The sequence below is a fragment of the Bos grunniens genome, chromosome 7 (genome assembly GCF_055505025.1).
Source record: "Bos grunniens cultivar Pamir isolate PY7600 chromosome 7, Bosgru_T2T1.0, whole genome shotgun sequence".
Lineage (NCBI taxonomy): Eukaryota > Metazoa > Chordata > Mammalia > Artiodactyla > Bovidae > Bos > Bos grunniens.
Window position 1 is genome coordinate 12,382,329 of NC_141171.1, and position 27,143 is coordinate 12,409,471.

General features: G+C 49.7%; 1 protein-coding gene and 1 long non-coding RNA gene across 9 annotated transcripts in view; one reads left to right on the forward strand and one right to left on the reverse strand.

Annotated features, from left to right (window-relative positions):
- CACNA1A (calcium voltage-gated channel subunit alpha1 A) overlaps nt 1-27,143 on the forward strand; it is a 347,269-nt gene that overhangs the window by 259,067 nt on the left and 61,059 nt on the right. For 7 of the 8 annotated variants that reach the window (XR_015166640.1, XM_086408911.1, XM_086408912.1 and 4 more), the window contains exons 19-25: nt 3,277-3,383; nt 5,286-6,098; nt 14,604-15,067; nt 16,753-16,891; nt 18,466-18,595; nt 23,279-23,338; nt 24,119-24,225. Coding sequence is in view for 7 of the 8 variants with exons in the window: in XM_086408911.1 (XP_086265037.1) it covers nt 3,277-3,383; nt 5,286-6,098; nt 14,604-15,067; nt 16,753-16,891; nt 18,466-18,595; nt 23,279-23,338; nt 24,119-24,225 (1,820 nt within the window). In the remaining variant the exon portion in view is untranslated. Of the gene's footprint in view, nt 1-3,276; nt 3,384-5,285; nt 6,099-14,603; nt 15,068-16,752; nt 16,892-18,465; nt 18,596-23,278; nt 23,339-24,118; nt 24,226-25,040; nt 25,794-27,143 lie in introns of those variants that run through there. The other variant, XM_086408916.1, reaches the window with a different exon arrangement.
- Nucleotides 1,782-5,351, reverse strand: LOC147368421 (uncharacterized). The gene is made up of 2 exons (XR_015166648.1): nt 5,214-5,351; nt 1,782-4,408 (listed from the first exon to the last, which is right to left on the reverse strand). It is a non-coding gene; the product is annotated as an uncharacterized LOC147368421 (long non-coding RNA).

The following is a 27,143-nucleotide window of genomic DNA, read 5'->3' on the forward strand; positions in this document are numbered from 1 at the left end:
AGGTGGGGGTGGTTAAGGCAGCAGGGTTGCTGCAGGAAGCAGATGGCAAACTCCACCAGAGTGCCCGTTTATAGGGAGTGGGCAGTGTCGAGGGGCTTCCAAGGAATGCGGCAGCCTCCAGGCGAGCAGGCACTGTCAGCACCCTAAACCCGGAAGGAGGGGACAGATGGAGAGTAGCCCAGACAAGGTTCTGAGGCTCAGTGTGTGTCCCCGTGAGCTTGGGAACTGGCCGGACTTCACCACTGAGCAGCAGCAGTAAAGAATTATATGATGCTCATGGTTCCAGGTGTAACTGTCATTTCCCTTTGGCAGAAGAGGGGACTGAGGTTCAGAAAGGCAGAATCACCGACCCCAGATGGGATGATGACAGCTGCTATTATTTAAAGCATCATGCTATACATGTCAGGAGCTCAGCATAATTTGGGGCATACAGGAAGTGATCAATAACAGGAACCTTTGTAAGTCACTTCGCATGACCAGAGATCCGGAGCTACAGCTCTTCATTTTACAGAGCTGGGAAAGGGAAGGCTAGGATTCAAACCCAGACTTGGCAAGTTCCAGAGCCTGAGTTCTTTACCCACACACCCTGCCAACTTTCATTTGAGCCCCAGCTGAGCAGGTAACGATCAAAATAAAAATTAACAACCACCAAAGGAAACGTGATGGCCCCTCTCGTATGGCAGACACCAGAAAGCATGAGATAGGGAGTAACTGTTATCCCCATTTTGCAGATGGGAAAACTGAGGCCGAGAGAGGCCAGGACCTTGCCACATAGCTAGAAACTGAAAGAGCAGAGGTGTGATCCCTCAAAGAGCAGAGCACAGTAAATGAAATCAGAAAGGAATTTGGGGTGTGGGGGTATGAACTGTTCATGTGAGGAAGCAGCCCAGTTTTCATTCATGGTCAGTGGTATTGGATTATTTGGGCAAAATCTTATGCCAAATGCCCTTAGGGCAGCCCCGTACTCCCTGAGATTCAGGTCCACCTCAGCTAGGCACAGAGAAGGCAACATTGCTTTCAGGAACACAGCTTATGCCCTCGGGATAGCCCCTGAGCAGGGCTGCTAGGAAGGGTTGAACGGGTACTGCACCGCACAAGGGAAGCCGAGCACCTTTTGCAGTTTGAGGGGAAGCTGTCTGGAACAAAGGCATGCTAGGAGGTGGTCGTGGTCTAGCCCAAGTCTTTCACCTGCAGCCCTATCACATTAAGAGAACATATGCAGAATCATTCAGGAGGGCCAGGCCTGGGGCCTGCCTCAGCTTCACCGCCCCATCCCCCATGCCTTAAGGTACACAGGCCATATTCAGGGAACCGAACTGAACTGAGAAGACTGCCAACCGTCCATCTGCCAGCCATGGCAGGAGGGAGGGAGAGTTTCCCAGGCCCAGCCCTGACTGGAGGAAAGACGGAAATCTCTGCCACCCCCTAGCATACGGCCACAGTCCTGGCCACCATGGGGCTGACTGGTGTCACTGTTCCAGGGGCTGATTTTAACCATGAGCTCATCTTGGTTCCAAGACCCCATCCTCAAGGGCTGCTGTCGGGGAGGGGGTGCCCCAGGAGGGTGGGAAAAGAGAGGGAGAAAGCTCATCGCCTGTGAAATGACATCCAGACCCTCATTCTTCCCTTCGTTTATTCCACAAGCATTTCTTGGGCATTTAAAATGTGGCAGGGACCCCACTCAGCCCCTGATGTGGTTAATTTTTTTTGATTGAGGTATATTTGATTTATAATGTATTAGTTTCTGGTGTACAGCAAAGTGATTCAGTTACAAACATAGATTATTTTTCATATTTTTATTATAGTTTATTAGAAGGTTTTAACTATAGTTCCCTGTGCTACATCATAGGACCTTGTTGTTAGACAGGTTTTTATCTCATTTAGCCCTCACAGAAAACCTCATAGGCAAATTCTCTGAACCCCATTTTACAGACTTTGTTATTCATTGAAAAGCATTTATTGAGCATCTGCTGTGAACAGGGCCTGGTCTAGGGGCCAGGGAAATAGCCAGGAATAAAACAGACAAATCTCTGCCTTCATTGATATTCTAGCAGAAGATAGACGAGAAAGAAACTTGTCAGCTAGTGATAAGTGCTAAGGAGAAATATGAAGGAGGGAAGTCTAGGAGTTGAAATTTTAGAGGAAGATTGTGAGGTACAAAGAAAGACTTCGTCCAAGGTAAGCAGAAAGTGGAGGAGCTGCTATTTGAATCCAGACGGATCCAGAATTTGTGCTTCTAACCATATGCTGCACGGCTTGAACTCGAGCGTGTTTCAGACTCACCTGGGAGCTTGTTGAAAACGCAGATGCTGGGGCCCGGGCCAGGTTCTTCAGGAGGCCTGGGAATCTGCATTTGTGCATTTGCAGTGTATCCGAGGCAAGTAGTCCAGGGACTCGGCTCTCAGAAATGCTTGGATGTGATGCCAGAAAGAGGGGTGGACTTGGGAGAGCAGGGTGGCCAGTCGAGTCCCACCCCTGTGTTGTCACTGACACAGAGTGTCCTGATCTGACCATTTCCGAGGTGGTAAGGTTGCTTCTTGCCCCAGAGATCCCAGCGCAGTGGGAGAGGTGCCCTGCCACCGCATGATCTTGCTTATTGGCGGGTTTGTCTCTGGCCATTTCTTTCTCGTTGCCTTTTCTTTGCTTTTTCTTTGTTGGCTTTTCTGTTTTACGAATGAGGCCCTGCATGAAGGCTGAAGAAGGATTTAAAGCCCCAAAACGTCTTTTTCTGTATGTATTTTATAAAACATCTTCCCCCATCCTCCTCCTCTCTGAACCTAACCGGCTGAGAATCTAAGTTCCTCTCCTGATTCCCCTTCTGGAGGCTGTTGGCAGTGCATGGGATGGGCTGTGGGTGCCAGATTTTTCTGCACGTGGGGGCTTATTGGTGTTTTATTTAAAGTCTTGGTTCAGAGAGCTTAAATGACCCAGGAAGTAGAATGAGAGGAAAATCTTTGCATTAATTTCCAGCTCATTGAGACAGAAAAATCTCCATTGTGGGAAAAGAAGGCAGTCTTTTTCCTTTCCTTTTCTTCCGTGTGTTAAAATAGGGTTCAGAATGAGCTGGATATCAAGCCTGGACATGAAGGGGATAGCAGTACACTTAACCAATGAGTATACATTCCGATTAGGGGGCCTCAGCTCTGATTGGTTGATACCCAAGCCAGACCTGTTTGTAAATATCTCAAATGATGCCCCTGGTTAACAGTAGGGTCAGAGATGCGGCCCCAAGGCCCAGTTCATAGTTTGTGAACAGGGATCCTATGTGCCTTTTAGGATGAACAAGAAGAAGAAGAGGCTGCCAACCAGAAACTCGCCCTCCAGAAAGCCAAAGAGGTGGCAGAAGTGAGTCCTCTGTCTGCAGCCAACATGTCCATAGCTGTGTAAGTGCCACCAACTCTGAGATGCTCTCTGGGCTCCTCAGCCTCTGCATCCTCCCAGTCAAGGATTTGGGGGCAGGGAGCAGTCCCTAACTGTGTTGAGCCTTAGGAAAAAGTACTTCTGCCCTCCCACCCACTTTCAGTCAAGAAATAGTTAATAAACACATACTCTGTGCCAGACACTGTTGCTGAAAATACAGCATTAAAAAGAGGTTGAGGTGTATAGGGAGGGCTAGGAGTGATGAGCGTTATGATTTAAGTGAAATTGTCAGGGGTGGTCTCAGGTGACAAAGCCTGAAGAAGGTGAGGGAGGAGCTCATCTCAGGCAGTGGGAACAGCATGTACAAAGGCCCTGAGGCAGGAACGTGCCAGTGTGGTTAGGGTACCAGAAAGAAGCCCATGTAACTAAAGTAGAGTGAGTAGGGGTGGAGAAGTGGCAGGAGGTAGAGGCAGACAGGTGATGAACAGATCCTGTAGGGCCTTTTGGGCAGTGGGGAAGACAGAGAATTTTGTTCTGAGCCAGGGGAGACACATGGACAGTTCTTAAGGAGGAATAGGGACTCAGGTGCCCTGTAGGTACTATCAGGGGAGCAAGGGCAAGAGACCAGGTTGGAAAGGACTGCACTGTTCCCTGCAAAAGAGATAATAAGGAATGGACCAGGGTGGTGCCAGAGCAGGTGATGGGTATAGCTGAATTGTAGACAGATCGTGAAGGTAAGAGTGAACCAGAATTTGCTAGTGGATCAGAGGTGGTCAGGTGGTGAGAGTTAAGGTGTTTTGATTAAAGAAAGATTCATTAACACTGCTGCTGCTGCTAAGTCACTTCAGTCGTGTCCGACTCTGTGCGACCCCATAGATGGCAGCCCACAGGCTCCCCCATCCCTGGGATTCTCCAGGCAAGAAGACTGATACACCGATATTCTGAATCGTGCCTTTGTTGGGTAGTCCCGGGACTTTGCAACACTGTGGGGCAGTGCATCACTGGACAATGTAGAGGGGTCTTTCTTTCCCAGAAAGCAAGGAGGTGGCTGTGAAAGGAGAACACAGGGAGATACATGCTCAGACATGGAAGCCCATAGGAGGTGATGGTCTGTATACAAATACAGATACACACAGAATGCCTGGAAAAATCTGAATGTTTGAGGGCTTCAGTTGGCACCCCCAGCAACAATCCCACTGGTGTTTTTCACCATCTCCATAGAGATACTGTCTCAAGACTCCCAAGTGCCTATGCGAGGGCTTCCAGAACCTGCTGCAGGTCAGTGTTCATTATGATTGGCTGTCTCAGAGATTAAGAGTATTCTGAACATCAGGACCGCCCCCAGGGGCCCTGTACTACAACTTGAAGAGGAATAGAGAGGTCAGTCGATGAACATACACCTGACTGAGACCCCCATTAGACGAAATGCCCAGCCAAGCCAGGATACCCAAGATGCCCACCTGGGCTGAGACTCCTGTAAGGCTGAGATGACCAGCCAGGTTGAGTTTTTCCACACACATTAAAACACCTAGTTGGGTGGAGATACCCAGCCAAGTCAAGATATCCCACCTGGTCCAAGAGACCTCCCCCCTACCCAGGTCAACATGCCTTTCTGGGCCAAGGTACCGATACAGGTGGAGATGCCCACTGGGCCGTTATACCCACCTGGGCAGAGATGCCCACTTGGGTCAAGATGTCTGTCTGGGCCAAGGTACCTGCCTGAGCAGAAATGCCTACCTAGGTCAAGATGCCCACTGAGACAGGTATCTGGGTGAAAATGCCCACTTGGAGCAAGACATCCACCAAGGTGGAAATACCTAACTGAGCTGAGATCTCCACCGGGGCCCACACACCTGTTGGCCTGAATGGCCCCTGCAGGCCACGACGCCCAGCAGTTCCATAACCCCGGCACGATTTCTTTACAGGAAGGAGCAACAGAAGAACCAGAAGCCCGCCAAGTCGGTGTGGGAGCAGCGGACAAGCGAGATGAGGAAGCAGAATCTTTTGGCCAGTCGGGAGGCACTCTACAACGAGATGGACCCAGACGAGCGCTGGAAGGCCTCCTACGCTCGCCACCTGCGGCCCGACATGAAGACCCACCTGGACCGGCCGCTGGTGGTCGACCCCCAGGAGAACCGTAACAACAACACCAACAAGAGCCGGGCGGCCGAGCCCACGGTGGACCAGCGCCTCGGGCAGCAGCGAGCCGAGGACTTCCTCAGGAAACAGGCCCGCTACCACGACCGGGCCCGGGACCCCAGCAGCTCCGTGGGCCTGGACACCCGGAGGCCCTGGGCGGGCAGCCAGGAGGCCGAGCTGAGCCGGGAGGGGCCTTACGGTCGCGAATCGGACCACCACGCCCGGGAGGGCGGCCTGGAGCAGCCGGGGTTTTGGGAGGGCGAGGCGGAGCGGGGCAAGGCGGGCGACCCGCACCGGAGGCACGCGCACCGGCAGGCGGGCAGCCGCGAGAGCCGCAGCGGGTCCCCGCGCACCGGGGCCGACGGAGAGCCCCGCCGGCACCGGGCGCACCGCAGGCCGGGCGACGAGGCCCCGGACGACAAGGCCGATCGGAGGTCCCGGCACCGCGAGGGCAGCCGGCCGGCCCGGGGCGGCGAGGGCGAGAGCGAGGGCCCAGACGGCGGCGGCGAGCGGAGGCGGCGGCACCGGCATGGCCCTCCCCCAGCGTATGACGCGGACATGCGCAGGGAGGACAAGGAGCGCAGGCACCGCAGGAGGAAGTAAGTGGAAGCGATGAAACCCAAGGAGTATCAGCTAGCTACCTGGTACTCTCCCGAGCCGCTCATTTCCTCTTCTTACCAACCCGCAAAGATAGATGGCATTGCCATAGCCCATTTCACAGATGGGGAAACAGAGCTGACTTGCCCAAAGTCACACATCTAATAAGTAGCCTTGAACCCAGGTCATCTGGCTCCAGAAGCTGCAAACTGTCACGCCCTTGTATCCGGGAAACTACAAAAACTCTCCCCCAGAATGGTATGGCTCTTCCATGTGCTTGCGGGTCGCCTTGGCCAAGGGACTCCACGTCTCTGGGCCTCAGTTTTCTCAATCTGTAAAATGGAGATAGTGGGATTGAGTCGTTCCGGGAATTAAATGATGTAGTAGATGGAAAGGGCCTGAAAGCAACCGACACGTAAGTGCTTGGGAAATTTAGATCCTTTTAGCTGTTACTGAGTCAATCATTTTTTCACCTTACATTATTTTGCTGGGGGGTGGGGGGGCAGGGAACGGTTGTTGAAAAAGCCACTCTGGGTCAGAATTGAAGGATGAGCAAGGTTCAAGGCTTTTGGAGGCATCTCCCAAGCCAGAACCTCACCCAATCAGAAATGACACCCTCTTTTTTATAACAATATTCCGTAACACTACCTAGAAGATCCTACAGTGTTTGTATACTGAGGAACCCAAAAACTTAAATGCTGAAACAGCCAATGATCTTTTATTAATTAGCATCCTCTTGTTTTCTATCACCTGCCACTAGGACATCATCTTGGTTGTTTCTTTTTTAAAAAGAAAAACAGTTTTTCTAAGTCTCTGTGTTTTCTTTTTTTGACATTAGGTATTCTTTTTCTCAGGTTTTATTGAGATATAATTGCCAGGCAGCATGGTTTAAGTGTTAGGTTTCCCTGGTGGCTCAGATGGTAAAGAATCCACCTGCAATGTGGGAGACCCAAGTTCGATCCCTGGGTCAGGAAGATCCCCTGGAGAAGGGAATGGCAACCCACTCCAGTATTCTTGCCTGGAGAATTCACTAACACTTTTACTTTAATGGTACAAGTGTAAGGAGTATAGCATAATGATTTAATTTACATACATCAGTGACATATTGGTTTTTAATAATGTGTTTAAACGCTTCTGTTATACTCCATATATACTAAACTAGTACTTCTCAAAATTAAATGTATACAAGAATCCCCAGGGATCTTGTGAAAATACGGATTCTAAATAAGTAGGTCTCAGATGCAGCCTGAGATTCTGCATTTCTAAGGAGTCAGTGCTGGTTGGGGAACCACACTTTGAATAATGAGACTCTAGAGAACCAAATGAAGCAATTCTTTTTCTTTTTTTAATATTTATTTATTTGGGCTTCCCTGGTGGCTCGGTTGGTAAAGAATCTGCCTATAATGCAGGAGACCCAGGTTTGATCCCTGGATAGGGAAGATCCCCTGGAGAAGGAAATGGCAACCCACTCCAGTATTCTTGCCTGGGAAATCCCACGGACAGAGAACCCTGACAGACTACAGTCCATGGGTTCCCAAACAACTGGACTCGACTTAATGACTTAACCACCACCTTTTATTTATTTGGCTGTGGCCAGGGCAGGGGTGATGGTGGAGGGGGAATCTTCCGTTGCAGTTAGCCAGCTTCTCTCTTGTGACACACGGGCTCCAGAGTGCTCGGGTTCAGTCGTTGACACGCACCGGCTTAGTTGCCCCATGGCATGTGGGATCTTAGTTCCCCAACCAGAGATGGAACCCACATCCCTGCATTAGAAGGTGGATTCTTAACCACTAGACTGCCAGGGAAGTCCCCCAGAGTGAAGCAATTCTGTTGCAGGCACCTATGCACAGAATCACCATGAATGCGATAGGTGCAAATGCCAGCTGCCTCAGGGTGCCAACAATTCAAATGACATGAGGGAGTTACCATCAGTGTTGAGATGTTCCAAAATGGTGAAGTTCCACGTGACTTAGTCTACTCTTCCTTCAGTTTGTCTAATACTTGCATTCCAGGAAGATGCAATGAGTATTTAAAACATGCAGCAGGACTTCCCTGGTAGTTCAGTGATTGAGAACCTGAGTTTTCACTGCAGGGGGAAGAGGTTCCAGCCCTGGTCAGGGAACTAAGATTCCCCCATGCCACACGGTGTGACCAAAAAAAATACTTTATGCTGATCTGTAAAACAGAGTTAGGTTAAAACTCAAGGCTCAGGGACCTCCTGGTAGTCCAGGGTCCAGTGGCTAAGACTCTGTGCTCCCAGTGCAGGGGGCCTGGGTTTGCTCCCTTGTTGGGGAACTCGATCCCACTTGCTGCGACTAAGAGTAAGAGTTCACATACCACAACTAAAGATCCCACGTACCTCAACTAAGGCCTGGCAGCCAAATAAACAAGTGAATAAAGAAAACTTAAAGGTTCCGATCATTACAAGCAGATCTTTCACCTGTGTGAGGGACGTTAGAAAGTCGTGAAGGAAAAAGAATAATTCTTCCCCAGTGAGACTGCCTTGCACATGGTAGGATGTTTATACACCTGCCTCCCATTTCCTAAATGCTCACAGTGCCCCCTAGTTATTATGGCATTAGTTCTCCACAGCTCCACAACAGCCCTCTGAAAAACCATTGTTCCCCAAAAGGGAATAGTGTTCTAGGCTAAGAACAACATATGCAAAATCCCCAAGATGGAACAGAAGGAGGCGAGTTTGCAGTTTGGAAGGTAAGGAAAGAGTGGAAGAAATTGAAGGGACGATAATAGGTCAGTAGAATCTTGAGTCCTTCCCGGGAAAGGGGAGGCCACTGGAGGGGGATTTAGGTGGAATAAAGTCTAGCATAGGACTCCATGACTAAGACCTGGAGAAGAAAGTGGCACCCTGGCCAGTATTCTTGCCTGGAAAATTCCATGGACGGAGGAGCCTGGCGGGCTACAGTCCATGAGGTCACAAAGAGTCAGGCACAACTGAGCAGACACACACCATAATTAAGAACCAATGGGTCACTGGTGCTATTAATACGACTAATATTCCTGTTGTTATCATCCTCATATTTATACCTCCTCCTATCATTGAAGGAGGCAGAATGACAAGGATAGAAAGGGAACACAGCCTGGTGGTGAAGGGCAAGGGTCCTGGAGCCAAGAGGTCACACTGCTGCCCCATTGCTTGCTAGCTGTGTGACTTTCAGCGTGTTACTTCCCCTCTCTGGGCCTCCATTTCCTCATCTGTAAAATGGGGATAAGAACGGTACCTACCAGGACTTCCCTGCTGGTCCAGTGGTTAAGACTCTGTGCTTCCACTGCATGGGGTGAGAGTTCGTTCTCTGGTCAGGGAACTGAGGTTCCACATGCCTTGTGGAGTAAACGAATTATATTTTAAAAATGGTACCTACCTCCTAGCATAGGTATAAAGTTCAAATGAGTTAATACTTGTAAAATGCTTTAAATAGTGCCTGGCTTATAATCAGTGTTCAGGAAATATTAGCTCTTATTAGTATGAATATGATTATTCGATACTCAAATGTTTTTAGTAGTAGCACTAGTAATAAGCATTCAATAAGTTTTAGCTCTTTCTATTGTTACATCGTCATTACTATTAAGACGCTTGTATCAATTGACATAAAAACCAACTTTAAATCCATAGCCTTTAGATTGTTCACTTAAACTGCCTCTTTTTACAGATGGGGAAACAGGCCCAGAGAGGGAAAGGTGTTCCTGAAGCGGAGAGCCAGCCGATAGTAGAAGTGTGATAACCCAGCTTTCCTGAATCCCACAGGTGGCCCTTGCTCCCCCTTCTCTCCAAGTACTTCCCCACCTCTACCCCCAAATCCACACCAGGAGGGCTCTGCTCACTCCTTTATTAATAGATGTGTCAAAAGCCCTGGCCAGGAGAGGCGTTATTCATTTGGCTGATAAAAAAGGTTCTAATGCTCACTGGAAATAAAACTTCATAAAGATTCAGACACTTTTAAAGAGAAAAAAAAAAAAAGAAAAGCCATTCGTCTGCTTGGGGAAAAAAAAAAAAAAGAGGGATTTCCCTGGTGGTCCAGTGGTTTAGACTCCACACTTCCACTACAGGGGACACGGGTTCCATCCCTGATCAGGGGAACTCAGACTCCACATGCCATGCAGTGCAGCCAAAAAAAAAATCCACATATAGCATTTGGAACAATGCGTGGTAGAGAATAAGGTCTCAACGATCTTAGCTAATATTATCCCACATGCTGCATGGCACGACCAAAAAAAATAAGAATGGTGAAGATAAAATTTTATTCAAGGACATAGCATACTAAAAAGACATTTCAGTTCTATATTATGACAAAGCCAGTGACCCCAACAGTCCTGCCTCATGCATTTCTGCTCTTGTCATTCCTTAGGTTTTTCCCCAGACATGCTCTGTGTTTTTGATTCTCTAGAGCATTGACAATTAGTGTAATTGCTTTCCTGTAGTCCCAGCCTTCCCCCCGCTCCCACATTTCTACTTTCATCTCTTCCTCTTCAGCTTTAACTATCCCCCTCCTCTGAAACTTTAACTAGCTTCCCCCAGTGGAAAGTGAGTGGAGCACATTCTGTTTTGTATTATTAAACAGTTGCTGGCCCCTGATTCCTCATACCAGGCAGCTGAGCCCAGTGTCACCCCAGGCCCACCAAAATGAAAACGGAGCTTTCTCTGAATCGCTGCAAAAATCTGTGGATTGCAGGGCATCCACCACTCCCTGATAACCAGGCAGTGCCTCCTGCTTGATTTGGCTGAGCCAGAGGACGTTTTGCCAAGACCTGTACCACCCGAGAATTAATATCTCAGCTATTGGCACACTAGTTCCACCTGCTCCCATCACCATGACAACCTACTTCCCAAAAGGAGCAAGAAGAGAGAGACTGGACTTCTGAGCCTCACAGTTGATCCTTCATGGGATGGGGTGAAAGGAGGGGCTCCGTCTTTTAATACTGATTCTTATAGTATCCTCAATTTGCTTTGGCCAGTCTCCTCAGCACCTCTGTCCCATGCACCCCAAGTCATCCATTGCCCCCATGGTCTTCACTGAATGGTGCTGTAGCTTAAGAGCTGTAGGACCAGAGTCCAGCTCAGCCTTTTCCCAGCGGGGTGACACCATGCCTTTACCTCTCTGGGCTTCATCTTCCTCATCTGTAAAATGAGCCTAATCCTAATGGCAGCATCTCAGATAGTGGCTGTCGTGGGGACTCAATGAGTTAATAGGTGCACTCCTAAGGACGGTGGACCACAAGGAAGCAGGCCCACCCATCCTCTGGACCTAGGGACTGGAGCATGCCCTGGGCAAGCTGTCCGTAATCCTTAGCAACCAGATGCTGAAGTGATCAGCTGGCAACGGGATGCGGGCGTTATGCAATCAGTTGCCTATTGCAAGCAGATGATGGCAGATCCCCAAGAGGGAAGGGGGAAGGGGCCTGACTTCAAAGTTTCTGCCCCTTTTGAGTTCTCCTTGGAGACACTTCGAAATAAAACATCCTGGAGACTGATATAGGCCTCTGCAGGCTGAGCTTGTTAAAACTCCATGGCAAGCAGAGCCAACAGAAGAAACAAAAACAAGGCAAAACAAAAGACCTTCAGATCCCCTTCCATCTGAACAAGGGGCTTTCGGTCCGTGCGTGAGGCCGTCCCTTTAACAAAAGGCACGCTGTGGTCTCAGCTGCTGTGTTATTTAGTACAGTCTCTCTGGGTGGTGACCAAAGGATTCAGATTCTCTTTGAAATGATAACTTCACTGAGCCCGCTTTTGGGTAGAGCTCTGCTTAAAACAATATATAAAATGAGAAAATATCCCCAACCAGCTTTTTGACTGATGTCCAACTTCTAAAAAGGTACCGGGAGGGGATTAGCATTAGCAACCTCTTTGTGGGCTGTGGAAGAGGTTGAGGAAATATTGGTTTAAGATTTATTTCATTTAATCCACACCATCAGAGCTGATGCTCAGTGTCCAGGGATCAGTGTCAGTTTCCCAGGGCTGCTGGCAATCCTTGGTGTTTGCGATCCCTTGGCCGATAGAAGGATCACTCCAGTCTGACTTCATCTTCACACTGCCCTCTCCTCTGTGTGTGTTTCTCCCCTTGTCTTCTAAGGACGCTTGCCATTAGATTTAGGGTTCACCGTCATCCCAGATGATCTCAAGATCCTTCATTACATCTGCAAAGACCCTTTGTCCAAAAGATGGGTACGGGGAACTTCCCTGGTGGTCCAGTGGTTAAGAATCCGCCTGCCAATGCAGGGGACACGGGCTCGATCCGTGGTCCTGGAAAATCCCACATGCCGCGGAGCAACTAAGCCCGTGTGCCACGACTACTGAGCCCGAACGCTCCATACCTGTGCTCCGCAACGAGAGAAGCCACCACTGTGATGAGAAGCCTGCACACCACAACTAGAGTAGCCTCCACTCGCTGCAGCCAGAGAAAGCCCGCCCACAGCAACAAAGGCCCAGCGCAGACAAAGCATAAAAAAAGATGAGGAAACTGAGGCTCAGAGAGGTTACTCAAGCTACAGAGGGTCGCACAGCTAGTAAAATGGCCTTGGTGAGACTCAAAGCCAAATCAGTCTTCTGAAGTGTCAGCCTAGCACCTGCAAGTGACGAATTGGCCTGGGCCTGTCCTTCTCCCTGTGAGGCCTCAGAGCTGCTGCTGCTAAGTTGCTTCAGTCGTGTCCGACTCTGTACGACCCCGTAGACGGCAGCCCACCAGGCTCCCCCGTCTCTCGGATTCTCCAGGCAAGAACACTGGAGTGGGTTGCCGTTTCCTTCTCCAGTGCATGAAAGTGAAAAGTGAAAGTGAAGTCGCTCAGTCGTGTCTGACTCTTAGCGACCTCATGGACTGCAGCCCACCAGGCTCCCCATCTCTGGGATTTTCCAGGCAAGAGTACTGGAGTGAGGTGTCACTGCCTTCTCCGAGGCCTCAGAGACACAAACCCAAAAGTAAATCACCTCGTCTTTCTTCTGCTTGGTTAAAAACACCATGGACTTTTGCAAGTTAAAATCTAAAATTAAAACAAGGAAGATGGTACTGGTGGTTTAGCCAGTGGAAGGACCTCCAGGGGAGGTCAGCTTTTTTTTATGAATTTTTAAACGGAGGATAATTGCTTTATTTTTTATTGAAGTATAGTTGATTTACAGAGGCCGACTTTTAAAAAATTTTTAAGGGTTAGATAGATTCAGGGTTCCAGATTGGGCCTTGAGAACCAAACCCATGCTGTCCAGGGGCCTTGGTTCCTGTGATTGCATCTAATCTCCCAGGTGTTCCATGAATGGATGCAATCTGAAGCTGTCTTTTGCTCGTTTCTGGTCTCTTGAGTGAGTGTGTGATGGAGATAGCCTGACAAAACCATTCTCTAGTATACCTGACTCAGCTTCTTTGGGCCTCAGTTTCCTCATCTCTGTAATGGACACAGTAGCCATTTGGACCTCATAAGATTGCTCCAGAAGTTAGTGAGTTGAAATAGAAGAGAGGCTGGCCCACTCTATTGGTGGTTACAGAAAGCGTCAAAGACTTCCCTGCATCCACCGACTGTGGGCTGACCCCCCTGGGAGATCTCAAACAGCTTAGTAAGAGAGCTGCAGGGTCAGGTGGGGGTTAGCGTGGGTGCTGGAGCCATGTGGTCTGGGTCCAAGCTCTGTCTGCTACCAACTATGTAGCCTAACTACGTAACTAACTAACTAACTACATAACTACCTAACTAACTAAGCAGGGCCCTTCCTGTCTCTGGGCCTTGGTTTCCTCATCTTAAAATGGGGATAACGGTACTTCCCACTCCCTGTTTTTTTTGAAAATGAGCTGACGTATGTCATGTCTGGCACACAGCAAGTACTCCGTGAGTGTGAGCTCTTAGGAGGAGACATGAAGGGCATGGGGTACAGAATTAGGGGTTGCCTTTCAGAAGAGTCAGAGGGAGGGACTTGCCTGCTGGTCCAGTGGTTAAGACAGCACTTCCACCGTAATGGTTGAGGGTTTGATCCCTGGTCAGAGAACTAAGATCCCACATGCCACGTGATGGGGCCAAAAAAAAAAAAAAAAGGCACCATTTCCACCACTAAAGAGGTGGTATTTATGGCTCTGCTTTAGCCACCCCTGGAAGCAGTGTATGTCCTTATCCTGCCAAGGAGCTAATGGGAGACACAGACAGGAGCAGGAAGGTTTGGATTGGAGAGATGGAGGCTCTGGCAGAAAGTTCTTTTCCACTCTGATTTCTCCATGAAGGAGTAACCTCATCTCCTAGGAAGCAGCCCTTCTGGCAGGAGAAACACCACACTGAAACCTGCAAGGGTGGGCACTTACATCCCCATGAGGTCTTTTTTGGAAGCACAGAGCCTTAACCACTGGACCACCAGGGAAGTCCCCCCCAGGGCATCTTGATCCCTAACAAGAATGGACCAGGCACAGGAGAATTTCAGAACACAGCCCCTCGATGGCCAATGGAATCTTAGGCAGGATCCAGACATGTCCCCTCTATGTTCTAACTCACTCACGGGTTCTTTTTTGTTGGCCTGCCTGCTGCAGAGAGAACCAGGGCTCCGGGGTCCCCGTGTCAGGCCCCAACCTGTCGACCACACGGCCAATCCAGCAGGACCTGGGCCGCCAAGACCCCCCGCTGGCCGAGGATATCGACAACATGAAGAACAACAAACTGGCCACTGCGGAGTCAGCCAGTCCCCACGACAGCCTCAGCCACGCCGGCCTGCCCCAGAGCCCAGCCAAGATGGGGAACAGCGTGGACCCTGGCCCCACGCCGGCCCCCACCACCACGGCCACCAACCCTCAGAACGCCGTCAGTCGCCGGACAGCCAACAACCCGGGGAACCCGTCCAACCCCGGCCCCCCCAAGACCCCTGAGAACAGCCTTATCGTCACCAACCCCAGCAGCACCCAGGCCAACTCAGCTAAGACTGCCAGGAAACCTGACCACACCACGGTGGACATCCCCCCAGCCTGCCCACCCCCACTCAACCACACCATCATCCAAGGTACGAACCCCAGTCTCATACATCCCTGGGCAGGGGAGCCGGCCTCCTGGGCTTCCTCCCCAGAGGCGCAGCTAAGGGACTCCGGACAGTGACTCCACCTCTCTGGCCTCAATTGCTTCCTCTGGAAAATGGGTAGAGACATAGTTCCTGCCCCCACAGGGGCTGCTAGGAGAATTAAATGAGATAGTATGGATATGATGCCTGGCAAGTACACAACAGGTTAGCAAATTTTCCTGCCTCCCAAATTCCCACAGGGGAGCCAGGAAGCCCCCATATCTGAGGGGTCAGCAGATTCCTCTGATGGAAGTTTGGGGGGAGTGAGATAATTCTCTAGGCCAGTGCCATCCAAAAGAAATGTGATGCAGGCCACCTGTGTAATTATTTTTTTCACCTCTGTAATTTTAAATGTTCTAGTAGCCATGTTAAAAAAGAGAAGGGAGGAAAAGAGGAAGCAGAGGAGGAAGAAGGAAGAAAGACATACGTGATTTAAAACATAAAAAAGAGGGACTTCCCTGCCAGTCCAGTAGTTAAGACTCTGCTTTCCAACGCAGGAGGCAGGGGTTCAATCCCTGGTCAGGGAACTGAGGTCCCACATGCCACAGGGTGTGACCAAAAATTTTAAAAAATAAAAAGAAACAAATGAACTGAACTTTAATAATAAATTGTATTTAACCCCAAATGCTATTGATTTATATCCAAAGTATTAACATTTCCATGTGTCAATAATGTATTTTACATTATTATTACATATAGTTACATTCTTTTTCTCCTACTCAGTCTTGAAAATCTAGCATGTTTCACACTGCATACCGCAGTTTGGACTGGCTGTGTTTCAAATGCTGGACAGTGCAGGCCTAGCACCTTGAGGAATTGGCTGTTTTTGCCTCTTCCCAAAACCTCCCACATGTAATACCGTGATCCAAGAAATTTGGAAATTATCCAAACTGGAAATTTGGAAATTATCCCCTGGGTTTATTATTTTTAAGATGATAGCAGTAGCCCAGTTCTGTGCAAGAGCTGTCCATAAGTTTACCCTGTAAATCCTTGCCACAGTCGTACAAGGTAAATCTTGTCACTGTGCCCATTTCACAGATGAAAAAACTGAGGCTCAGTAAGGCTCAGCCTATCCATAAACCCATAATGCAACTAGCCTATGGGATCAGTGCTCAGGAGGGTGGTGCCTCACCTCAGTCAGGAGAAGGGTGTTAATGGGGGGAATCCTACATTTTGACTACGGGAGGAACTCAGTATTCCCATCTGCAAAGTGGGGCTTTGGGGACTCACCCTGCCTGCCTCCAAGTGACAGTATGAAGGTCATCAGGGCCTGAGGACAGGTCTGTATTAATATCTGGTAAAGGTCACAGCAGACTCAAGGCTGTAGAATGATTAAGAGCAAGCCCTCTGGAGCTGGGCTGCCCAGGTTCAAATTACAGCTTTGCCACTTCCCAGCCGTGTGGCCTTAGGCAAGTCTCTGCACCTCTCTGTGCCTCAGTTTCCTCATCTGTAAAGTGGGGATCATAAAGTACCAACCTCACAGGGTCAAGTGAAGGTTCAATGGCATAATAGGGTGCCTGGCACATAGTAGGTGCTTTGCGTCAGCTGCTTATTGCTGCTTTGGGAATGAGGCAGGAGATCAGAGGTGGGAAACCACGGAGGGAGCCCTGTGTTGCTTCTTGTCCCAACAGTGAACAAAAACGCCAACCCAGACCCACTGCCAAAAAAGGAGGAAGAGAAGAAAGAGGAGGAGGAAGACGACCCCGGGGAAGACGGCCCCAAGCCCATGCCCCCCTACAGCTCCATGTTTATCCTCTCTACGACCAACCCGTGAGTATGGCCCATGGCCAGGGCAGGGGGCCCAGGGCTCCCACTGGGGCAGTGAAAGTCAGGCCAGAGGGCAGACCCAGACAAAGTGTAATGGGGGAGAGTCGCCTCTAAGACCATTAGTCCATAGAGAACTTTTGAGCAATTAAAGAATGATGTCCCTTTCTTAAGTTGTATAAGATAGAAACTTATCATAAAGTACTTATTTCAAAAAACTGATTCCAACTGGTTTGTTGGAAAAGACCCCCTCCTGCCATCAGCTAGAAAATCATGATCATAAATACCCAAATCTGCACCGTCTGTGCTGTGAGAGGTGTCCTGTAGAAATGGCTGCTTTGTACAGTGCACAACGTTTACAACTGTACATGACAGCCCTGGTTCCTGAGCTCTGCTCCTAACTTATGCTCCATGAGGGTTTGGATTCTGGGTAGATGGTTTTTGAGTTCCATGGCCCTTTGTCTTGGGAGGGCCTTGAGGAGGCCAGATTATTTAGGGGAGAAATTTATCACACCTATGTCTTGCTGGCTCAAAGGTTGTTTTGGAATTGCATTTTTCCAAAGAGTGTTTCTTGAAACTCTGATCCCTCAAAATGCTTCTTGACACCAAGAAGAATCACGTCAAATAGCTGCAGGGGAAACGGCTTTCTCTAACCTGCCTCTCGGAGACTCAGCCTGTGTGTTTACTTTTTTATTTGGTTGCCATTCTTGATTTTAATAAAGAAATTCTTATATGGCACTCAGCACCAGACATGGTTCTGAATGCTTTACAAAAAAAAAAAAAATTTCTCATAATAACCCTGTAGGAGTTGGTACTCTGCTTATCCCCATTTGACAGATGAAAAAACTGAGGTCCAGAGAGGCAAAATCACCTGCCTAAAGTCAAACAGCAAGCAAGTGGGAGAGCCCAGAGAGACTGACTCCGACGTTGCTATTCTTAGCCACCCAGCCCTGCAGCCATTCATACAATCTCATGATATTTTTATCATTATTAATCCACTTAAGTTAATTATCTCATTATTGTGTCATTAGTGTATTAAAGGCACTGATAAGGCCTGCAATTCATAATTTAAGTAACTTTTTGGAGCCCCTACCATGTACCAGGCATATATTAACTCTTTTGATCCTCACATTCTTATTAGATGTGATTATTATGGTCGTTTCACTGATGAGGACACTGAGGTACGATAACTTGCCTAAGGTCACTCAACTAATTAAAAAAAAAAAGAAATCTACTTAACCCAGAATTTCCCAGTTTGGTTTGACTATATAACATTTTATGCATAGAAAGGTTTTTCATCTCCTACAGATTCAAGGACAGTATTCAACTCAGTCTGTGAGTTAAGATGTTCCAGGAGGGTGGTTTGCAAGTGATAGGAACTTATAAACAGAGGTGGGAATTACCTTCCCCTGCGGAGGGCTCCCCTGCGCTAAGAGGGCCCCCAGGGGTAGGAGCTTGATACTCTGTTGGGTGTGGGACCGTGGGAGTTAGAGATCCCAGATAGTGGTAAGTGATATAAGGAGATGACAGAACAAAAGGGCTCAAGAGCTGTTGTCTGCGCGTCTCCCTGTCCTCAACAGCCTTCGCCGCCTGTGCCATTACATCCTGAACCTGCGCTACTTTGAGATGTGCATTCTCATGGTCATCGCCATGAGCAGCATCGCCCTGGCGGCCGAGGATCCTGTTCAGCCCAACGCACCACGAAACAATGTGAGTCTCCCCCAGCAGGCTCCTTCCCAGCCCAGCTCCTCTGTCCCTTTCTCCTGCCTCGTGAAAAGCTGATAGCTGGGGTCGAAGGAATGTTAGGGTCACCCCTGGCCACAGCCCCCATGGCCACTGGTGGGGAGGGGAGGCTCTGATTCTGGGCTTGATGAAGGATGTTCCTTGAGACAGTGGTTCTGTGTGCCTGGTGGGGAAGAGATGGCCCAAGAGTGGCTGGGGCTGAGAATTGCTGGAATCTCTGGTGAGGAGAGTGAGGCCATAGGCTGTGGAAGGGCACAAGCTCTATGTGGGATGTAGGGGAGTCCGAAGGCAGAGGGTGCTCCGGCAGTATCATCTGTGCAGCCAGGTCTCACCAAACGGACTTTTTCATTCTGACTTGGAGTTTTGAAAGAAAGGATTGTTTTGACTCAAAAAAAGTAGAAGTGTTAGTCTCAGAGGTGTCCAACTCTCTGCAACCCCACGGACTGTAGCCTGCCAGGTTCATCTGTTCATGGGATTCTCCAGGCAAGAGTACTGGAGTGGGGTGCCAGTCCCTTCCCCAGGGGATCTTCCTGAACCAGGGATGGAATCCAGGTTTCCTGCATTGCAGGTGGGTTCTTTACCATCTGAGCCACCAGGGAAGCCTTTTGACTTAGTCATAACCTGAACTTTTAGTCAGGCACAGCCTAAACTTTGAGATTTTAGTGGGCTAAGAGCTAAAAAACTCTCCTTTTGGGGCCCCAGGGTCTGCTAACAGCCCCTGTTCACCGAGCACTTGCTGAGTTTCAGGCGCAGCCCCAGATGCTAGGGGTATCCCCGTTGGACAGATGAAGAAACTGAGGCCCAGAGAGGTTAAGTGACCTGTCTGGGGTCACACAGCAGAATTCCAATTCTGCCCACCCTAGATCTCCCAACGCTTCCCTCAGCTGTCACCATTTATCAAGCACTTACTGTGTGCATGTCCCCGCTTGAGTCCTGCCGAGCAGAAATGAGTGTTGTTGAGAGGGGAAACCAAGGCACCAGCAGGCCAGGAGGTGACAGAGGCTGGACTGATGGCTGTACCATCTTCCCCAGCTCCTTTCTCTACCGCCATCACCCCCAACACATGGGAACCATTTTCCACTGGGAGCCTGGCCTGCCGCCCTCGCTAAGTAGGTTAGGAGCCTTGGCGAGGCTGGCAAGTCCCATAAATCAAGCCTGTCTGCAGCTTACTTTGCACTTTCCCTGCCTTCACTGGCCTGGCAAGCCCCTTAGGGACCTGATAGGGGAGATGGAAGGAAATAATTAGAACAAGGCCCCCAGAGGAACCTGGTACCAGGGCAGGGCTGAGGCTGCACTCTGTTATCTCCTGCTGCCCACTTCCCCCATCCCCCAGGACCCAGGGAGCCAGGCTCAGGGAGGGGGCATCCTGAGAGAGGTCAGCAAACCCCCTGTCGACTCTAGGAGACTGGAGCAGGCTTCATCTCTGGCAAGGAGAGCATGGGCATGGGGGGTTCCGGGGATACCCCTGAGCTCCTGGGGCTGAAGAGAACCCTGACAGGGCTAGGAGCAGCCCCCGTGGAGCATTTGCAAAGTTCTGGCTCCTCCACCCCTGCCCCATCACTCCTAGTTGAAGCATCTCTCCCCAAAGCCCTCCCTCTTCCGGGATTCCCTGGTGGTCCAGGGGATAAGATTCCACACTTCCATTGCAGAGGGTATGGATTTGATCTCTGGAGAACTAAGATCCCACATGCCCGGTGGCATCAGCCAAAAAAAAATTTTTAAAGCCCTCCCTCTTCAAGTGCATGGTGGCCTCTTATTGGCAACTGACACCCTGGGACCCCTCCCCAAGTTCTGTTCATTAGCTGGTCTGGAACAGGCCTCAGAAAAATGAACAGAACACATACAATCCATTCATTTATCAAGGATTTTAAAGTCACACACCCATGTAAGCACCACCCAAGGCAAGAAGTATTAATAGAACAAAACAGACCTCAACCACAGGCACCTCTTCGATTCATCCTTCCCTGTGAAGCTGGGTTCACAAGCAGGAACAAGGTCTGCAGACATGTTCAGGTGTCAGGAGTTGGAGCATCAAGGGTGTTGCTAGTAGCACAAGAGGGTAGGGATCAGGGACACTGTTCATCACTCTGCAGCACACAGGGCAGCCCCACCACAGAGAAGAATCTGACCCCTATTGTCAACAGTATGTAAAAAGCCCTGCCCTAGAGGTATCCAAACCCTTACTTCTGGAAAGAGCATTTCTTAGCTCCTCTCATTTTCCCAGCTACACGTTCATCTTTAAACACTAGAATTTATTTCTTCCTACTTCTAACACTGAACAGATGGAATAATTCTGTGCATCTCTTCCATCACTCAACCTTGAGATGAGTTCTTATTTTCTTGGGTGGTGACAGTCATTCTTTTCCATTGCTGTGTAATATTCCACTCTGTGGCATAATTTGTTCTTTCATCTTCTGGTTGACGTGTATTTGGATTGTCTGCAGTTTAAAATGCTGTCACCATATCCCCCTACTCCTGACATGGGGCCCCTGGGCTTGACTCTCTCCAGGGTATAAAACCAGAAATTGAGTTTCTGGATCATAGAATTTGCATATGGTCAGCCCCAAATTTGCAGCCAGAATGTTTACTGAGCGATACAGTGACACACACCAGCAACATCCAACAAGGCCTTCACTGCGCCACAGTCTTGCCAACACTTGTGCTGTGGGTTCTTTCATTTAGCCAACCTGGTGGGTCTGGAATCTCATCAGGATTTTGATTTGTATTTCCCTATGATAAATGAGACTGAGAATTTTGGATTCCACTGAGTCACAGAAAATTGCCATTTGTAGAAGTCAAAAGGATCTATATATTAGATATGGTTGAACCTAATTTATTGGCCTTTTGATTTCCTCCTGCTCCATTTATTAAGTTCTCCAGAATTTGATTCACCTGACCGCCTGGCCTACCTTTCTTTCCATTCATTGCTTTATTTAGTAATTATTTAATAAGCAACTACCATGTGCCGGGTGCTGAGCTAAACAGCAAGGATTGACAGGCTGTACGATCGTCCCTGCACTCCCAGAGCTCGCAGAGCACCAGACCTTTATGCATGTTGTCTCAGCTGCCTGGTACACCTCAAATGCTCTCCCACCACCACCCCCTCAGCCTTCCCAGAACCTTCCAAGTCCTTGCACCTGCCACCCATCCCAGGAAGTCAGCTATCCTGGCCACTCTGGTCTCGGAGGGCCCTCCAAGCGCCACACATGATGAGAACGTGAGCTGTGACCACACAGATCGCAGAGCCCAGCTCCTGCAGGACCCAGGGCAGCCCCAGCCTCGTGCATTCAGTCAGCAAGCATTTCTTGAGTATCTGCTGTATGCCTGGCCCTGAGCTATAAGCTGGAGATAGCACAGGGACAGGCAGACATCCCTGCCCCCGTGAGGCTGATGTTCAGGTGGGGGAGATGGACAGTGACGTTACTAATAACTATGACAAATAGTTTGCCAGGAAGTGATAAGTGCCAGGGGTGAGGGATGTAGGGGAACGGGTAGACTCGGTAAGGAAGATTCCAAGCTTCAGGAAAATGGAATTTTAAACAGGCAGTCAGGAATGTGATATTTGAGCCAAGCCATAAAGGAGGAGAGAGAGAATATCAGGTGGAACATGGGACAGAGTATTCCAGGCCAACAAACCTGTACAAAGGCCCTGAGGTAAGAATATCGAGGGTGGTAGAAGTGGAGTGAGCCAGAGGAAAGTGGGACAAGGTGAGGGAAGGGAGGTGGCCAAACAGATTGTCCAGGGCCTTGGAGGTCAAAGAGGACTTTGGCTTTCACCCTGAGTAAGGTGGGAGCCATAGAGGGTTCTTGAGCAGAGAAGGGGGCAGTGATCTGACTTGTGGGCTCACAGGCGCCCTCTGGTGGCCTGCTCAGTAATTAACAGCCCTCACTACAAGCCAGATCTGAGGTCAGCCGCTGGGGTTACCGCGTGCTGGGCACTTTGCCAGCATCCTCATGCCACTCAACATCCTCACGCCAAGGTCACACAAGGGATGTGCTATGGCATGGCCAGGAAAGAGACCAGAGTGCAAGACATTGCCTGTCCAGAAACCGCTAGTACTTGGTCTTGTGTAAGTTAGCGAGGAGAGGGAGAATCAACCCACTCTGATGAGGGTATGGCTGCGTACTTGGAAGGAAATGGATGCCGCAGTGAGGTCGGGCCCAGTGTCTGTCCTGGAGGCTAATCATATTTAGGAAACTCTATGCGGTAACAGTTGTTCACCCAGGAGACCAGAAGGTCAGAGACACTGGGGGATCAGACTTGTTGCCAAAAGAAGTAAGAGTCTTTCCTGAACTTCCCTGAGGCCACCTCTAGTCCATTTAGGGCTTTGGGCAAGTGAAAAGAGGCACCCTTCCCATTGGTAAGCAAACGATCCTTAACAATGGTTTTGTTAGGACTTTGCTGCCATCTGCTGGACAGTTTCATTCACAACATACAAATCTGCACGGAGACAGGCTGGGAGGGGCCCTTGTGCAGTGCAGGACCTGCCCCTCTGTACATGGCTGCAGCATTTTCTCATGTGGGTGGAGACTCTGTTCCTTGGGGACCTTGCTAGAGGCCACATACCCCAGTGGGCCATGGCTAGGATCACGGGGACTCTGCTGGAGCAAGCCAATGATCCTCTGCCCCCTTGCTTTTATCCCCTGCAGGTGCTGCGATATTTTGACTACGTTTTTACAGGCGTCTTTACCTTTGAGATGGTGATCAAGGTGAGTGCCAGGGCTCCACAGGATTCTGCACTCTCAAGAATCCCACCTTGGTGCAAGAGGCTCACCCCAGAGATTGGAAATACTTGGTGTGTTTGTGGAGCAGCGAGGAAGTTGATGTGGCTGAAAGTGAGAGAGGAGAGTGGGGAAAGCAGAGCAGGGAGATGAGAGCAGAGGTGACTGGGACGAATCAAGCAGGAACGTGGGGGCCACGGGACAGTCTGGGGCTTTTATCCCGAGTGAGGTGGGAGCCATGGAAAGGTCCGAGCAGAGGGACGTGACGACTCGGATGTTCACAGGCACCCTCTAGCCTCCGTGGGAGGTCAGACTTGGAAAGAGGAGCAGGGTGGGAGGTGGGGAGTAGGGGATCCAAGAGAACTGGGAGCAGATGATTGCTCTGGTCCAGGCAGGAGATGATGGGAACCAGTCAGGGTGGTGGCAGACAAGGTGGTAAAAAGTGGGCAGATTCTTGGAACGTTTGGAAAGTAGAACCAATGAGGTTTGCTGATGGATCTGATGTGAGGTGAGAAGCCGGGGGGACCCTGAGGTTTTGACCTAAGAACCAGCAAGTCAGAACTACCTTTCCCAAGGTGGGAAGCGGCCTTGAGCAGGGGCTTCTCACTCCTCCCTGAGGTCCCCTGGCCTCTGACCCATCCCCTCAGGATGAGGTGGTCCTGTTGGCTACCATGCTTCCTCCAGGGGCCCCTCCACCAAGCCTAAAAGGGTAGATACTGCTCCCCAGGGTGGGGATGAGGGATCAGAACACTGTCTCTTCCTCCTCAGATGATCGACCTGGGGCTCGTCCTGCACCAGGGTGCCTACTTCCGTGACCTCTGGAACATTCTCGACTTCATAGTGGTCAGTGGGGCCCTGGTGGCCTTTGCCTTCACGTAAGTCTCCTCCTGAGGACTTCACTTACCACTTTGTCCCTCCACCCCCAACCCACTGGATCAGGGGACATGTTCTCGAGGTGTAAAGATGGGAAAAGGGGGCTCTGGGGTGGCGGGAGGCATCCGCATGCTACCAGGAAGAGCTTCGATTGGCTTCTGCATGATGGCCACCATGGAGGAAGAAGGAGAAGGGCCCCCACCTTCTACCTCCTCACACAGCCATGCCACCAACCCCTTGCTGTGCTGCTTTCTGTAGACTAGCCCCACCAGGACATTTCATTTTCCTTCTGCTCTACAAGCTCCACTGTCTCTTTGGGGAGCCCCTAAAAAGACAATTAGGAAATGAATGTGCATGAGAATTTGGACCCCCACCCTATGCCTGCAGGCCCTGTAATTCTAGACCTGATGACTCCCCTCATGTGTCTTGAACTTCTCCTGGCAGTCCTAGGACACTCTGAAAGGTCATGTCTCATCAGGCCACTCCAAGATGGCACCCGAGTTGTGGGCAGCCATTCTAAAATAGCACCCCAGGGGCTGAGAAGCCATTCCAAGATGGTGCCTAGATTCTGGGCAACCATGTCAAAGTGGCAGTTGAGTTCTGGGCAGTCATTCCAAGATGGCACCCAAAGGCTTAGTAGCCATTCCAAGATGGTGCCCACATTCTGGGTGGCAATTCCAAGATGGCATCTAAGGACTGAGTAGCCATTAGCTCTTAGGGCCCTGGTAGCAAACTTAGCAGTACATTCCTTAAGTCGTAGATGTTTGGGGTCAAAAAAACTAATCAGCTCCTAATCCAGAAACAATTCTTTTTACAGACCTTGTCTGTGCCCAATCACAGTGGATCATTCCTAAAAAGGAGTCTCAGAAGGACTCAGACCCACCTCACCCACATAATGAGAAGTCAGGGGCTTCCTCTGTGCCCCTGCCTCCTGGCCCCCTCTCAGCAGACCTGGAGGAGTCCTTGAACAGCCCCCCGACCACACAGCGAGGACTTGGTTTGTCAGGAGGCCAGCGTGGTGGCCCATTTCCAATTTAAGGGCTAAAGTGGGCCACTCCTGGGAACACAATGAGGTCAGGTTGTGTCAGAAGAGCTAGAACTCTCCAGAGTTTCTGAACACCTCTGAGCTGGTAGAGATGTACCATGAAAGTCAGGAGGCGGAATGTAGTTCTGACTCCAGCCAGACTTTCCGCCTCCTTCTCTTTATCGTCTACTTTCTCCTCCTCTTTCGGTCCACTCTCCCTCTACCCTCCTTTTCTTTCTCTTTTATTCCTCCCTCCCTCCTCTCCCCCTTCTTCTCTCTCTCCCACTTTTTTAAGTATTTGAGTATTTGGCTACATTATTATTAAGATGTCCTGTAGATTTAATAGTAATAATAATCAAAGTGAAGTGCACAGCAAATTAGAGGGGAAAGATTGCCACAAATAAAACAGGGCATCCATGGCCTTCATATATAAAAAGCAGCTACAAGTCAGGAAGAAACACTGAACCTCAATAGTTAAGTGAATACAGGATTTAACATAGAAGTTTCACAGAATGCTGATTAATAAAAATGACCAAAAAAAAAAAATTCAAGGTACAATTGGTTTCTTATCAAGTGAGCACAAATTTCTTCCCCCCAAAAAAGATTTTAAAAGGCAATACACTGTGGATATGAGAATGTAATTAAATATGCTTCTCCCTCCATCCATCAGTTATTTGAGCGACTCCTACAAGGAGGAATCAGTTAGGAATCATGCTAGCTTCTGAGAAAGTTTCAATTCTGAAAAGCCTGGGGTGAACCCCTCGGATCCCCTTCCCTCCCTTGGTCCTGTTGCTGTCTTTCTCCGTCTTTCTCTTTGCCCCTTTTCTCTCTCCTGCCCTCTCTCTGACTCCCTCTCCTGCCCTCTCTCTCTCTCTCTACCCCTAGCCCCTTCTTCCCCTCCCCTCCCCCTCCCTTCTTCCCCTCCCCTCCCCCTCCCTTCTTCCCCTCCCCTCCCCCTCCCTTCTTCCCCTCCCCTCCCCCTCCCTTCTTCCCCTCCCCTCCCCCTCCCTAACCTTCCCCATCCTTTCTTTCCTCTCCCTCTCCTCCTCCCATCTCTTTTTCTCCCTTCCATCCTCTCCCTTGCCTTGACCTTCTGTCTAACCTGGGCCATATGGCCTGGAGAAGGCGGGCACTCCACCATTCACTCTGGCATCAAAGACCCAGTCCCCACCATGTTCCAACCTGGCGTGGTCTCCAGGAGCAGGGAAGGCAAGTACGGGGAGGCACCCCCTCCCACACTTCCTCCAGCCCTCCAGGATGACATCTGGCCAGCAGCTCCCAAGTCCCCCAGGGCTCAGGAAGAGGCCACGTCCATCTCCACACACAGCCCCCCTACTTTGCCCCCTGTGGCCTGGCCTGGGTAGTGGGTTTCGCCCTCTGTTTTACACCCCTAGGTGTAGGACAATAGAAGTAGTGTCTGCTGCCCATCAGTTCATCCTTGGAACTTTCCTTCCAGACCTCTGTGGGAGCCAACAAGTTTCATTGCCAAAGAGGGGGCCCCCACCATTGCCCTGTCCCACCTCCATCCCCCATTTGACCTCACAGTTTGGGAAACAAGCCTCTCAGTCATAGAACTTTTGCCATAATGGGCCTAGTTTCCCTGAAGCTACAATTAGACTCAATTTGAAGCAAGCCTAATCTGCAAAAAACAAAATTATTTTTCCACCCAGAATCAATCAGCAAAAGGATTCTTTGTGTTTGCAAAAGAATCTGCCACAGGGAGCTGATTTTGTGTTTTTAATTTTTTGAGTTTTCCCTTTAAATATAAAGTTATACAAGGGCATTCAAAATGAGCCTACAGCTCACAGAAATCTGGCAGCGTGTTTGCAGAGTCAACCTTTGAAACTGGTTTTATGAAGTTGCTACAGGCATAAAGCCAGCCAGTCCGTGCCCTTG